At 32.5% G+C, this 13,319-nt stretch overlaps 1 protein-coding gene across 4 annotated transcripts in view; it reads right to left on the bottom strand.

The window, feature by feature from the left end:
- LOC120337319 (single-stranded DNA-binding protein 3-like) overlaps positions 1–13,319 on the bottom strand; it is a 37,528-nt gene that overhangs the window by 3,862 nt on the left and 20,347 nt on the right. The window contains exons 9-17 of one of the 4 annotated variants that reach the window (XM_078117281.1): positions 9,265–9,359; positions 8,825–8,898; positions 7,743–7,779; positions 7,512–7,556; positions 5,895–5,946; positions 5,130–5,216; positions 3,529–3,608; positions 3,254–3,394; positions 2,744–2,887 (exon numbers count right to left, since the gene is read on the bottom strand). In XM_078117281.1, the coding sequence (XP_077973407.1) occupies positions 2,744–2,887; positions 3,254–3,394; positions 3,529–3,608; positions 5,130–5,216; positions 5,895–5,946; positions 7,512–7,556; positions 7,743–7,779; positions 8,825–8,898; positions 9,265–9,359 (755 nt within the window). The remainder of the gene's footprint in view (positions 1–2,743; positions 2,888–3,253; positions 3,395–3,528; positions 3,609–5,129; positions 5,217–5,894; positions 5,947–7,511; positions 7,557–7,742; positions 7,780–8,824; positions 8,899–9,264; positions 9,360–13,319) is intronic. The other 3 variants (XM_039405080.2, XM_078117283.1, XM_039405081.2) reach the window with 3 other exon arrangements.

Raw genomic sequence — 13,319 nt, 5'->3', positions numbered from 1 at the left:
TTCACTTCATTGAATACACTAAATGCCCACCATTAGTTGCAGATAGCACATGAAAATTCTTTTACCTAATTCAACAAAGATATTTACGAACCCCCCTCATAATCAGACAATAATGGCCTGTCCCTTCTTGCGTAAAAACGTCACAAGTTATCTGATTCGCTATTATTACATAAAAAGCCAGCCAAAAATTAGTCAATGATACAAAATTCCAATTTTCAGTTTGTGGAAGTAATGGAAATCTTGTGACAGTGATTAATTGGAAATTCAGTACAGATAAAAAAATGAAAAATCCATACTGCAAAGCACTGGAAACTTTTTCACTCATATTATTTCAGTTACTTGATAAATGTAAAATTATCGACAACAGAATAAATTTATGAGAAACATCAAATTGGGTAGATATTCATATGACCACATCTACTATGTTCTATGGCACATTTAAGAGCTACAGTAACTTGGCTATGTGAATATGTATATCTTTGTTTAATGTGTGATACTGATACACTACCGAGAACTAAAATTTAAATGATCTTCTAATAGCCTTATAGTCATCTCACAAAAAAACTGTTCTAGATAATGAAGTTGAATTTGGCCATTTAAAACATTCCAAATGATGTTCTACATATTACAGAGAAAATACCTTGAAAAAATGTATATTCAAGAGATTGAATCAGATTACGCAAGATATCATTATTCAGGCCTTATTCAACAGTCAATTGAATTTAGGAAAGTTTATTTTTGAGCTCTGATATGCTTTGTAAATGAACATAATTTACAAATTTCTGTATGTACAAAGGAAGTTGAGCCCAATTCTCCACCAGTTAATTACCTATAATATAAATCACTTGCTACAAGATAAAGCCATGCATTTTTGAGCTTTACAACACCCTAATCACCAAGAAAACACCATAATCCAGAAATAAATAAATATATTATCTAGTGAAGTGAATTAGGAGAAAGTTATCTAACAACACAAACTGAAAATAAATGTAAATCTGGGACTGACGGTCCCTAATCACACCCAACTAAATAAATGCCTAGGAATTTGAAAAACATTTCTGCAGACTACTTATTAATAACCACTGACCATTCCAGAAAATAACTATGCTAACGTTATAAGAACTTCTTTAACAATTTAATTAAATTAAGATCACACTCATTCCAAAGTAAAAGAGAATCTTTACGAGCAAAGTTTTGCGGTGACCAATGATATGTCAGAAGCTGGTAAAACTATATCAATTTTTGACACTGATATTTACAGACATTTTATTTGAACTAAGCGCTTTTGATTGAAAACATTTCTTATACCGGTAAAGTACCTCTAGTCAAGTATAAGATAAAACGATATATTTCAACAGGATATTGTAATTTCTTGAATCTCCAATCTAATTTAACAAGATTAACAATTATCGCTATTCGCTAAGCCACTTATTCAACATAACTGAAAATTGACGTTGGTTTAAATGATTCCTCATTCAGTAACTTGACTTTATCTTCATCTGTCCCAGTTTTCATCATGCTTATAAAATTATTTGTGCCAAATTTATGTTTATTGACTTCAAATACTAACAATATGAATAGTTTGAAACACAATAAAACAAAGCACGAAAAAATAGCACACGATAACGTGCCAATAATATACTAATGATAAATTAAGTTTGAATATAGGAAGAAAATATAATTTTGGCGAAAGACTACCAAAAATTAATTTCATTTTGACAGCGTGATGACTTCTAATGAACTCATTTATTAATATCAGATGTCTTAACTTTCCAATAGAAAACCAAAATAATAGAGTCGATAGCTTTGTTGATGGACTGTATTAAACATCTATCAACCTTTCTTTCACGATTGCAAGCGATTCGTGAAGAGTGAGGAAAATTTGAGACAAAAAATATGGCTACAATAAGGAAATAAATAGGGAAATCAAATCAAGAAAATTTGAAATAACAAAGAAATAATATGTACAAATATGGACGATGATGCCATTTTATTTCGCCAAAATTGTCTACAACTATAATTGCACAAATTAGTCAATTCATCGTTCCCATGAAACTCATAAGCATTCGAATTCGACATACAAGCTCAGTTATACTTCGGACTTCACATGGAAAATATAGAGCAATAGTTTACCACTGAGGAGTAATTGCGACCTTGTTGTGTCCGTTTTATCCCTATCTTTAACTGTGTATAATAGATCACAAATATTCAGATTGTACAATATATATTATGATTGCGCAATAAACAGTCTAATTGCGCAATAAATTCAAATCTTCAGAAGCACATTGCTAGGGAAACTGGCAAATGACACTGTTGTTTATCAAACAACTACTTGGACGCAAAAAACCTTAAATGTATTAAATTGATTTGTTGCCATTAATCGTAAAATGGTTATCAATATGACAGTTTGTAGCTAATTTCAGATATCCCACATCCCAAAATATCTTTAATTACTACTTGAAGATTTCCAAAAAGATTCGCACATGTATTTTTGTATTCAAGTAAGCGATACTCGTTTCATTCGCCACCAATTTCAATGCATGTGAAACCAGATTTTTCCGTCATTTTTAATAAGTTAAAGTGTGAAAAATTGTAACCCAATCGTCTTCCACACCTTCACATTAAATAACTAAATACTCTCCCCGTAATAGCTGTAATCTACACTATTGTTGTCTTTTTGTCCCACACATACTAAAACATATTGTCACTAGTATGGAGTGTGCATAGGAGCACTATTACTCACATTATCGGGAAAAGGCATGTTATAAGAATCTCCTTCTCCCTCTTGTGGCGTGTGTGGATTCGTACCCGGGCCTCCTGAATGTGGTGGTCCTATGGGTCCTCCTCCACCAGGATTTCCCATCGGTGTTAAGCTGCTTGGAGAACTCTGCGAATGACATGACAGTAAATTGAAGGTACAATGAAAGTTATAGCGAACATGTACTGCTTCTTTTGACAACACCTTTCAATCTAAAATCCGTACGTTTTAAACCTTACTCAAGGTTTTGTTCGCTTTCCTGATTCTGTAATCACTCTTATTTATTGTTTTTAACAATCCTTTTGTTCTATCTTATGCTTATTATGGAGTAAAAATAAACTTATACTTATTATATAACTGGCAACATTGTGAAAATTCAAGCACTTCTATTTTCTATCTTGAACAACTAAGGCCAAATTTTAAACCCTTTTCAGAAGAAGACTCATTTATAATATGAGCAAGATAATTTATGGCAAAAACAAACATTCTAAATACCTTGGGCAATCCATCTATATTTTGATCAGGTCCAGATCCATTGAGTCCATTCATCACTGGTAAATTAGAACCTGGATTACCAGGTCCCGACATTGGCATACTTGTGGGAACACCTTCAGGACCACCAGAGCCCATAGGAAACTGATAAATAAAAAAGATGAAATCGTTATGCACAATTCAGCTTAAATCTTACTGACTAGTTACCAAATGCTTTGATTTTCAATACCTAATATCCATGTTGTTATATATCCAAAATTTAGGAAAGACAATATTACCTGTGTTGGTATTGGCCCTCCATGAGCTAAACCCCCTGGTTTTCCACCTGGAATTGGTCCATAATCTGGATTCATTGAATCTAAAGATAATTAAATAAAAAAATTATATTCATTTTGGTTCAGGTTAGTATCCAACACTCACATGACATATATTAGAAATCAGGAAAAACCCGTTCCACCTGATATAAACTATAGTAACTGTATGGCAATGCTGATCATTCGAATGTCGCATCCCTGATATACTTGTCAAGAAATGCATAGGTGGGAAACTACTATATAGATGATATATACAATATTAAGGTTAATCTGATTTACAGATTTGTCTGGTGTAATTTGGCTTTTGACTTTAGCAAGTCAATGGTTGCCTACAAGGTCACAGGTGAGGCTCGTGAACCTGGAAAAATTTACACCAGATTTCAAACTCTCAGCCATTCAAAAAAATCGACTCCGACACCATCTTCGAAAAACCAACAATCACGTCCAACAAAAATTTTGGACTAAGCTAAACTTCCCAAATTTCATGTTGAGAATGGTCAACATACTGCGCTTATTGAGTCGAAGATGACCACTAAAATTCTAGTACACTTCAGGTAATTCAAAATAGTTTAAAATAGGAATTCAGCTCCCTTGTCAATAAACCAAACCAAATTTCTGCTTCACAGACATGGCCACAAGAAACAATAACTTTAGTGTCATTCATTGAATTACTTAAGATAATACTCTGTTTGAGGCAACCAGTCCCAAATCACTAAAAATCATGCTTTTTTATTCAGAATACCATGTTAATTTCTCCAGACTACAATTGAGAGAATTAGTTTTCAATTATGCTGTTGTTATGTTACTTAATTACTGCAAAACAGCGGACAAAGTTATTTTAAATCTAGTTAAACCATGATTATTCAAAATTAGCATTTTCAAATTAATAAATTAGTTGTTATTGCACACAGATTCAGATCTATATAATTAGGATAGATATGTCTTCAATACTTGAATTATCATATGAAAACATTGACAAAATTATCGCATTTACCGACCATGAATCACAGAAAATACAGAAATCAAGTTTCCAAGCCTCAAGTATGAAACATGGTTGAGTAGGGATCCATGGCCATGGCGTTTGACGCACTGTACTAAGCGTTAAAACACATTTGCCATAACACCTCTGATCACCCTGTGTGGGTTCACAGATTCAAATCCTGTGGAGGATAATTATGTGTAAGAGGATTGCTGGATTCCTAGTCACCACCAGGTGGTTGATGTAACTGCTGGTCGGTTTCGCCAATTCGTGATCATCTCAAACAAATAAATAGCTATCTAATTTCATACTGACATGAACTGGTAACCAACCGCTGCCGCGGTACGCTATATGATTATGCCGTCGTATCGGCTTTCCTCCTCCTGATGTAAATATTAAAATTCTACACGCGAGATTTGAATGAAAATTGAGAATTTAAGATTCAATTTTAACAATATTTATCTTCTCTATGTTTAGCCAAGCATGACAAGGTCAAATGTTCAAGTATTGAAAATCAAACCAAGCTGTAAGTAACAACACACATGATTAATTATTGGGGTTGCTGAATTAACCGCAAGCAAATCACCTCTTTGCTTTGTGTTATGAAAATTCTGGGGGTGAGGGTGAGGTGTACCTGGGCCAGCGCCGTGCATTGGCAGTCGAGACGGAGGACCTAGAATTGAATGTATGTACATACTATGCAGGAAGGAAAATAATTGTGTGTATTAATTGTTGAACAGTGAAAAATCAGTATGAAACAATGAACAAGTGTACTGTTAAGTGTTAATATATTTTCTGTGTAACTAGGGTTATCCATATAAACAATAAAGCTAAAATATCTGAAAATATTTATTGATGAATCAAAGGCTATAGCCCAAAAAGGACGAATCCTGAAATAGCTGATTTGAGTATATATTATGACTAAAAAGTATATTTTTGATTTTTAAAATGCAGTAATTTTTCATTGGAAGATTTCGGTGAATATAGCTTCGCAAAGAGTACCTATTTCTTTGTAACATTTGCAAATAAATTTTTATTTCAACACTCGCTCTTTTCGTATCGAAAACCTTGTCTATTATAATATAAACAATCAATGATGAAGCAAAAGATTTTACTGTCTTCTGTTATTTTAAAATGATAAATGCGATAGTATTATTTATGAATAAGTAAATGATGGCATTATACGCAACAAGCATAAGAAATGACAAATAATTTAACATTTAGGTGCAGTCATCACAGTCTTTAGACAGCCATAATTAAGGCAAAATTTATTAAGGATTCCCTATTTAGCCTAATCATCACACACACTCATATTCAACATATCAATAGCAAAAAACTCAAACCTATATACCTTGTGGACTGGGATGCATGATAGGAGTGCCGGGTTGTCCTACAGGAGGACCCTGAAAATATGAAAAAAAAACAGTAAATATAACATATCAATTCACTGTAATATTTTCTCATGAAATTCATCACATTAAACAGCAATGAAGTGCAAATTATGAAAAAAGCATGATATAGCAGAAGCAATAAAAAGCTGTGTACGTGTGCAGCGGAAGCAGATTATACGAAACAATGACAAAAATGTTAGAATTGAACAAAATTCAATGCCATATGTGGCACTACAAAAAATGTTAATTTTTGTCGATTGTTATTATTTGTTGAGTGAAGTTAAAAATAATTGCACCACCTGAAAAATGCCTACAGTTGGTATTGGTGATTAATATTATTGGGGTGGTAAATCAAAAAATGGAAATACCATTTGACAAGATTTAAGAGATGAACCTATTGTTAGTTGTTATTTAATAAAAAAAATTCAATACTTAAAAAAGTCCCTAGGAAGCGCTATTACTTTTCCTATTTTACCTACGCCCAACAACAACCCATATTTCGCCCCTAATTTTACTGTTTTTTTTTTTTTAATTTTCAGGCCCACATTCATATGACGTTCAACCATGAACTAGTGGTTTAAAAATGTGGTTGTTTTAATTTCATTTTTGTTTGTTTTGGGGGAAGATTTGAATTTTATACATTTTTTTAACGCACACCAATGCCACTTGTGTGCCAAATCAATCTTATACTTTATTAAGTATTCTGGTTAATGTGTGATGATTCTGATTGGACTGGTACCGGTATTGGGGCATTAGAAACAGAAAAGACAACTAGTACAACATAAAATGATTTATCTGTTAGTATCGAGAGTATTAGTTAATATTTATTGTTAGGATATATTATTGTTGATTGGAATAAAAAAAAATTGCTAGTTGCCAGTACTTCAATAGTAATTTGCCTTGGTTGCTTGTACATGTAATACTTCTAGAGTCAAAGAATGAAACAGTCCAAAAGACTCAAAAAGCTAAAATAACTTTTCTGATATTAGTAGGTGTAAAAATATTGTATCGCGTGCCAATGACATACACATAAAAGCATTGAAACTAAAAAGCAAATTTAAAAATTTTTTAATAGCTTTAAGCAAACTAAAATGTGTGAATAAAACAAAACATCAATGCTTTGCTTGCACACTGATGGCAACACACTGCACACAGTGCTACAGACTCTGCACATTTCAGAACCATTTCGTCAGTTCAAATCAATTAATTATAACAAAACCAGGAATTTGTGACTTTTAAAAACCTATTAGGAATTTATTTGTACTTAAAACAGTTTATACTGGTTAGATATGGAATGAAATTTTAATATATTTTAATTAGTAATTTATCCAGATTATACACAACAGGCGTTGAGTACATCTCCTCGTACATCTAAAAAATGGCAAAATTTGACAAAAATCGTGATCGCAAAGCAAAAACAACATAATTCGATAAGTATTGTTAAGTCAGACTGTCTTAAAATTTGGAAAAACAATTCTAAATTACTTTAAATACACTAAATTTTCAACAATAACAGCCATATAACATTGATTTAAACCAGACAAAAAAGTTCTGAAGACAACGCAGTGATAACGTACATAACTTGAAGGGGGAGAAGAACATGGTTCCGTAGTGTAGACCATCTACCATGATAAAAGCATAAAATTAGTATCAAAAATTCAAAATAATGTAAAGTAATCTGAAAAACTAGAAGAACAATAAGGTATAGTAGCTAGTACATAATAAAAAGTAGTATAAAAACGCCAGATACGCATTATTTGTTAATTCGAATCAAAGATTATATTGAAGAGTTAAATAAAAGTATTTACCGTTGATCCTGTAGGGTTAGGCCACTGTCGACCGGGTCTGTGAAAATTGAGTTTTAGTTAAGCCAAGAATAATTTAAATATAACCATAAAATTAAATTATTCTGTACAATCCAGACCTGCGAAGTCTGGATACAATTTAAAACCAGATTACTTTTGGTTTCCCTGATAAATTTTGAATTCGATTCCCACCATTAGAAGCGTGATATAAACTCCAAACATCACTTTTTATTTGTTTTGGCACAGTATTCACAACCATTAATTCAAGCATACTGCTAAGAGCAAGCATGTTTACAAAACGTGAGGGCTCATGGAATGCCGAAACTGAATAAGTTAGTATTGCGAATACATCCTCAAATAATTTTTCGAATATAAAATATCAATTATACTCAGAAATGAAATTCAAGACTATCGTAAATTCATAGAAATTAAATTTGTTTATGCAGAATAATTGAGATAAACATTGTTTAAATTAGTATTCTCTATTTAATTCAGTTAGACTTTACTAATTTTTTTGTTCAATCATAGATAATAAAGTCAAATGAGAATATTTTAAATTATTCCTAAAATCACGGATAGAAATCAACATAAAAAGTAAATGATTAGTGATGTTTAACAGAATTCTGTTAATTTTCATGGCACCTTAGCAAATCGCACTAGTGCACCGCGGCGCCCCTTTAGGAACTGCTGTCATACGTAACAAAAGCCTCATGCATTGTTTGGAATTGTTTATATATTAAACAAACTAATTTATCTGTGTGATGTTGTAGCAACAATCTAAAAAAATTCTTTCTGAAACCTTGGAAACATGTAAATTGTCAAAATATAGTAATGGGTGTTGCCCAAAACAAATAGGATGAAATACATTGGCAAATGAAATGGGCTATATTGGACTTGAAAAACCGAACATGATATGTCAAATAACTGAACGAACTCATCATTAAATGACAACTGAAAAAAATCATTATTTATACAGTGAACATTTTCTAATATTACAATTTATAATATTGCACCAATCCAAGAAAATCTCAATATTATCACATTATTGCAAAAGAACAACTAACCATAAATAAGCTTATACTTACAATGATAAAGGCATTCCAGGACCTGACATTGAATTATTCGGTATTCGATGCAATTGGCCATATGGCGGCATTGACTGAAACAAAGTATCGTCAAAATATAACACAATATTACAAAAAATTGTGATTCACAACTTTTGCTGCACTTGTCTCGTCTGACGAAAATTTGGCTTTCCTAGTTAGAAATATGTTTGTCTGAAGAAGCAGCAAGAATCCCTAAATCATTTGGAATACTTCTTCACTGTTGCTATATCATCCTTGCATTATATACATACATATTTAACAGCATAAATGCATACAGTAAATTTAAAAATATTAATACAAAAAATCCATAAATTCAAAATAAATTTTTTTTCGTTTGTACCATCAAATAGAAACTCTTGTCTGATTTTTCTAATATTGAACGAATATTAAAAAAATCAGTACATATTAAAATAATATACCTGATATGAAGGGTCTGATGAAGGGTTCCAGCCTGGATTCATAGGACCTGGTAATCCACGAGGATGTGACATCCTGTGCATGTTCATTAACTGACCTGAAAAAGAGAGAGATTAGTGATAGGACTTGGAACACTATATATAAATTCAGAAAAGAAATTGAGCATTTTGTTCAACACTGCAGTCAACTATGGCACAAAAAAAGTAAAAATGCAAGAAAACAAACGATTGTTCCCAAAATAATTCTCAAATTTTTAGCATCCTTTTTTCGGGTGAGTGTTGGGACAGTTAGATATCAGCACTGGAAACAACAGCATCAAACTCACATCCAACATAAAAGGGGTTAAAAAGCAAACAAACAGTGTAGCTTTAGGACATTCACTTCTTCCATTATATTTTTAGTGAGCCAGAAATATCAATAGTCAACCTTTGTTTTTTTTTCAAAAAGCTTTTGAATTTGATAATATTGTCTATTTATCAATGACTGCTTATATAAAGACTTGTTTTGAGTGAAATCGTCATAAAAAACAAATTCTTCATGTAACATATCAGAGTTTTGTTTGTAAAAAAAATTAAAAGTGAAAAGTTTTTAAAAGTGAATAGAGGAGACTTGACAAAATCTTTGGGTAAGCATCATCATGAGCTATGAAAGAAATTTTGACTTATTCAGGAGATTTTAATTTGAGAATATTGTCTATGATTGGTGACTCCTTATAAAGTGCCTTGTTTTGAGTGACAACATAACAAAAATAATTTGTTTGTGTAATGTATCATAGAGATTTATTTACTAGAGAAAATTACCATGTTTGCAACAAATTTATATATTATTTTATAATAAATAGAATTCCAAAAATTGATTGTCATATTAAGTTATTTTGCTGATGACATCTCAATCTCCCATGAGCTCAGGGAAAATAATGTAATAACTTTAAATATTCGATCATGGGCATTTGTAATAAAAGTAGAATATGACTCTCAATATTATGATATAGAGTAAAAGGAATTCATAAGTGCCCAAGCATACTTCAAAATTGTTATTAATTTACATATTATTTTAATAGTTTGGGCAACGTTTGTTTACTTGGGGTAATCGTATAGATGGGATAATACGCCAGGGCTTATTAATAGATGAAAAACGCTCGATAATCGTGTTTGTCAGTCTTGGATAAACATATCTCGAGTGTAAGTTTATTAGCAAGCACTAATGATACGGGATGAGAGGAAGATATAATGGCATTGTACGTCAGTGAAAGGGGATTTAAGAAGGCCTCAAATTTCAGCAAATTCAGTATATAATGAGAAGACTTTAATAAGGTCCGCGTCGAGCGATTCTTCAAGTGTCATAGTTTGAAATGTGGAATTTTAATATCGGGCTTAGCGTTAGAATGATTGAAAAGAAGCGGATAGCGAGTAGTGATAAAGAATCCTATACGTCGATATGTATTATCCCAATATCATTTTTTTTAGTCTGATTGCAGTTCTGAAAACAAAGGATGACGCAATAAGCAAGACCCATGTCATTTGGAATGTATTCTAGAATCTAGATAGAACATAAATTTTGTGCGAAACGTCCTGAATACCGAAACTTTTTGGTATATGCATATACAAACAAAATTTCAATTTTTAAATAAATCTTCTTCATTTTCATGGAAGGACTTAAAAAAATTCAATGATTCTGATTTTGGCATCGCCCTATATATCGAAATGTATATGAATGTAAAACTAAGTATACAATTTACTCCGTCTGAAATGTAAAGGCCGCGAGAGCGAAGTCAATTTATCTACTTGATTGCAGCTATGTATAGAAATTTTCATCAAAATTGCAAGATGATCGGAAAAGTATATACCATTTCAAGACAATATATGGCCTGTGTGCGTATATGTAGCTGCCAGTCTGAAGCTTTGTTCGGAGCGAGAGTTCTAAATATGAGAATTATGTAAATTTATGAAAAGCCTTTGTTGCATATATATTAGTATTTCGCCCTGCACGAAATGAAACAATTTGTACACAATTTTTTTTTACTCGACTGATTTGGGATTGGTTTTAGGCAGATAATGATAATAAATTCAGAAATACATGCCGTAAAAAATGTAGTTCGAAACATCTGTGTAAACTCAAGACCGTTCTTGTTGTTACCGAATTCATTTTATAAATCTATACGGTGTAATCATATCGAGAACGGCGTATACACATAGTCGTCCTTTTACGTCACTCCAAAATTAATATTATTTTTGAAGATCCACGCTATTCATTGGGGAAATTACATAATAAATTTCAAATGTTTACCTTGTGATTAAAATGAGAATGAAAATTCATGATAAAAATGAAGAAAAGGCAGAGATCGACCATACACGGGAATGAGATATTTTCAGATAAACGAGACCCGGTCGATTCAAATTTTTGCGCGGTACCAAGGGATCATTTTTTCACGCATGTAAGCAGAGGAAAACTCGAACTATCTTGATTGTACAGCAATATTACCGTAACTGTAAAGACTCGACGTTATTCACAATTTTCGACTATTTTTACAATAACGATTTTACAGATTTCCGGTAGAACTGCGCTTTGGCGTATATGTAATCAGCACTAAAAATGCTGTTGTTTTAATCTGGGCAATAGGGTTTACGTAAACTACCTACCAAATGCTATTTTAACATTGGTATGTTTTGACTATAGTGAAGGGAATTAATTTTAGCTACGAGAATAACAGGTATTTTGGCTTTGGCGTATATGTAATCAGCACTAAAAATGCTGTTGTTTTAATCTGGGCAATAGGGTTTACGTAAACTACCTACCAAATGCTATTTTAACATTGGTATGCCTTGAGTATAGTCAGGGTTGCCATCGACCTAGGGCCAAAAATAAGCACGGTAGTCTAGTAGGGCCATGGAAAACCATTAAATAACGGCCACACGCAACCTCTAAAATGTAAGAAGCTACAGAAAAGTAGGCAAGTACACACAATATCCAGCATTCAACATCTTGCACAGGAAACAACAAATTAAACGCGTTGCGTATAACAAAAATACATCGTCCCTCGTTTCTACGGAAGCTTTGTACGCAAAACATAAACAAGTCATACATGTTTCTTAGACAAAATAAGCACGTAACTCAAAAATAAGCACTTTTCTTAGAAATAAGCACATCGTTACTTTATAAGACACGCGCTAGAAAATAAGCACAAATCTTAGAAATAAGCACGGTATGGCAACCCTGAGTATAGTGAAGGGAATTAATTTTTGCTACGAGAATAACAGGTAGTTAATCAGGTGATATATATTGCTATGACTATATAAATAAGGTAGAAAAACAGCAGCATAAAGACTAATATTTGGCAGTTTGTCAGGGAAAGGAATATGTATTTAATTTGCAAGAAACCACTTTCGTACAGTTTAAATTCATAGACGCCGAAATCGTATTTTCAAGAAGAGTCGATATATACAAAATTATTATTGTACAAGCGAAATAAGCATTTTGTGTAGCCAGATAGCGATTACACAGGTTTTATTCAATTTCGTGAAAGATTTTGGCTATGTGGTATAACAACATGGAAAGATATGTTAGCTGTGTACGCATCTACCGAACTGTGTGTATAATAAGGCAGGTGGCGCAGCAAAGGTCGCGAAATCGCAAGTCAAATAAACAGATAAATATTCGCGTTGGCAAAATGACACGTTTACGTAAAAGACATCATCACGCCGATGTCGTTACCATAAATAACTGCATATCAATATAAGTCGACGTGATTTTTCTGCCGTGTGTAGGATTTATTCTTCGGAGTTGATTTGTGTCTGTAACCCCGTAGCAAAAATGCAAAATCGATCTATCGTCAACTTGGTTGCGGATGACGATTGATTGAAAGTTATTGTACGTGACGCTCAAAACATAGCCGAGTACGGATTTTATTACGAGACGAATATGATTGTTGGACTACTGTCAGTAATGCATCAATCAAATGCTGCTTGCGAATTGCGGAATTGTTCTTTGAAGTCAAATTTGCCATAATGAATGGGATGCATGTTCTAATGCTGTAGTACAAATACCGTTTAACGACATA

Source organism: Styela clava, chromosome 10 (genome assembly GCF_964204865.1).
Source record: "Styela clava chromosome 10, kaStyClav1.hap1.2, whole genome shotgun sequence".
Taxonomy (NCBI): domain Eukaryota; kingdom Metazoa; phylum Chordata; class Ascidiacea; order Stolidobranchia; family Styelidae; genus Styela; species Styela clava.
Note: the sequence above shows the minus strand (reverse complement) of the source record. Positions and strands in the feature narration are given on the sequence as shown.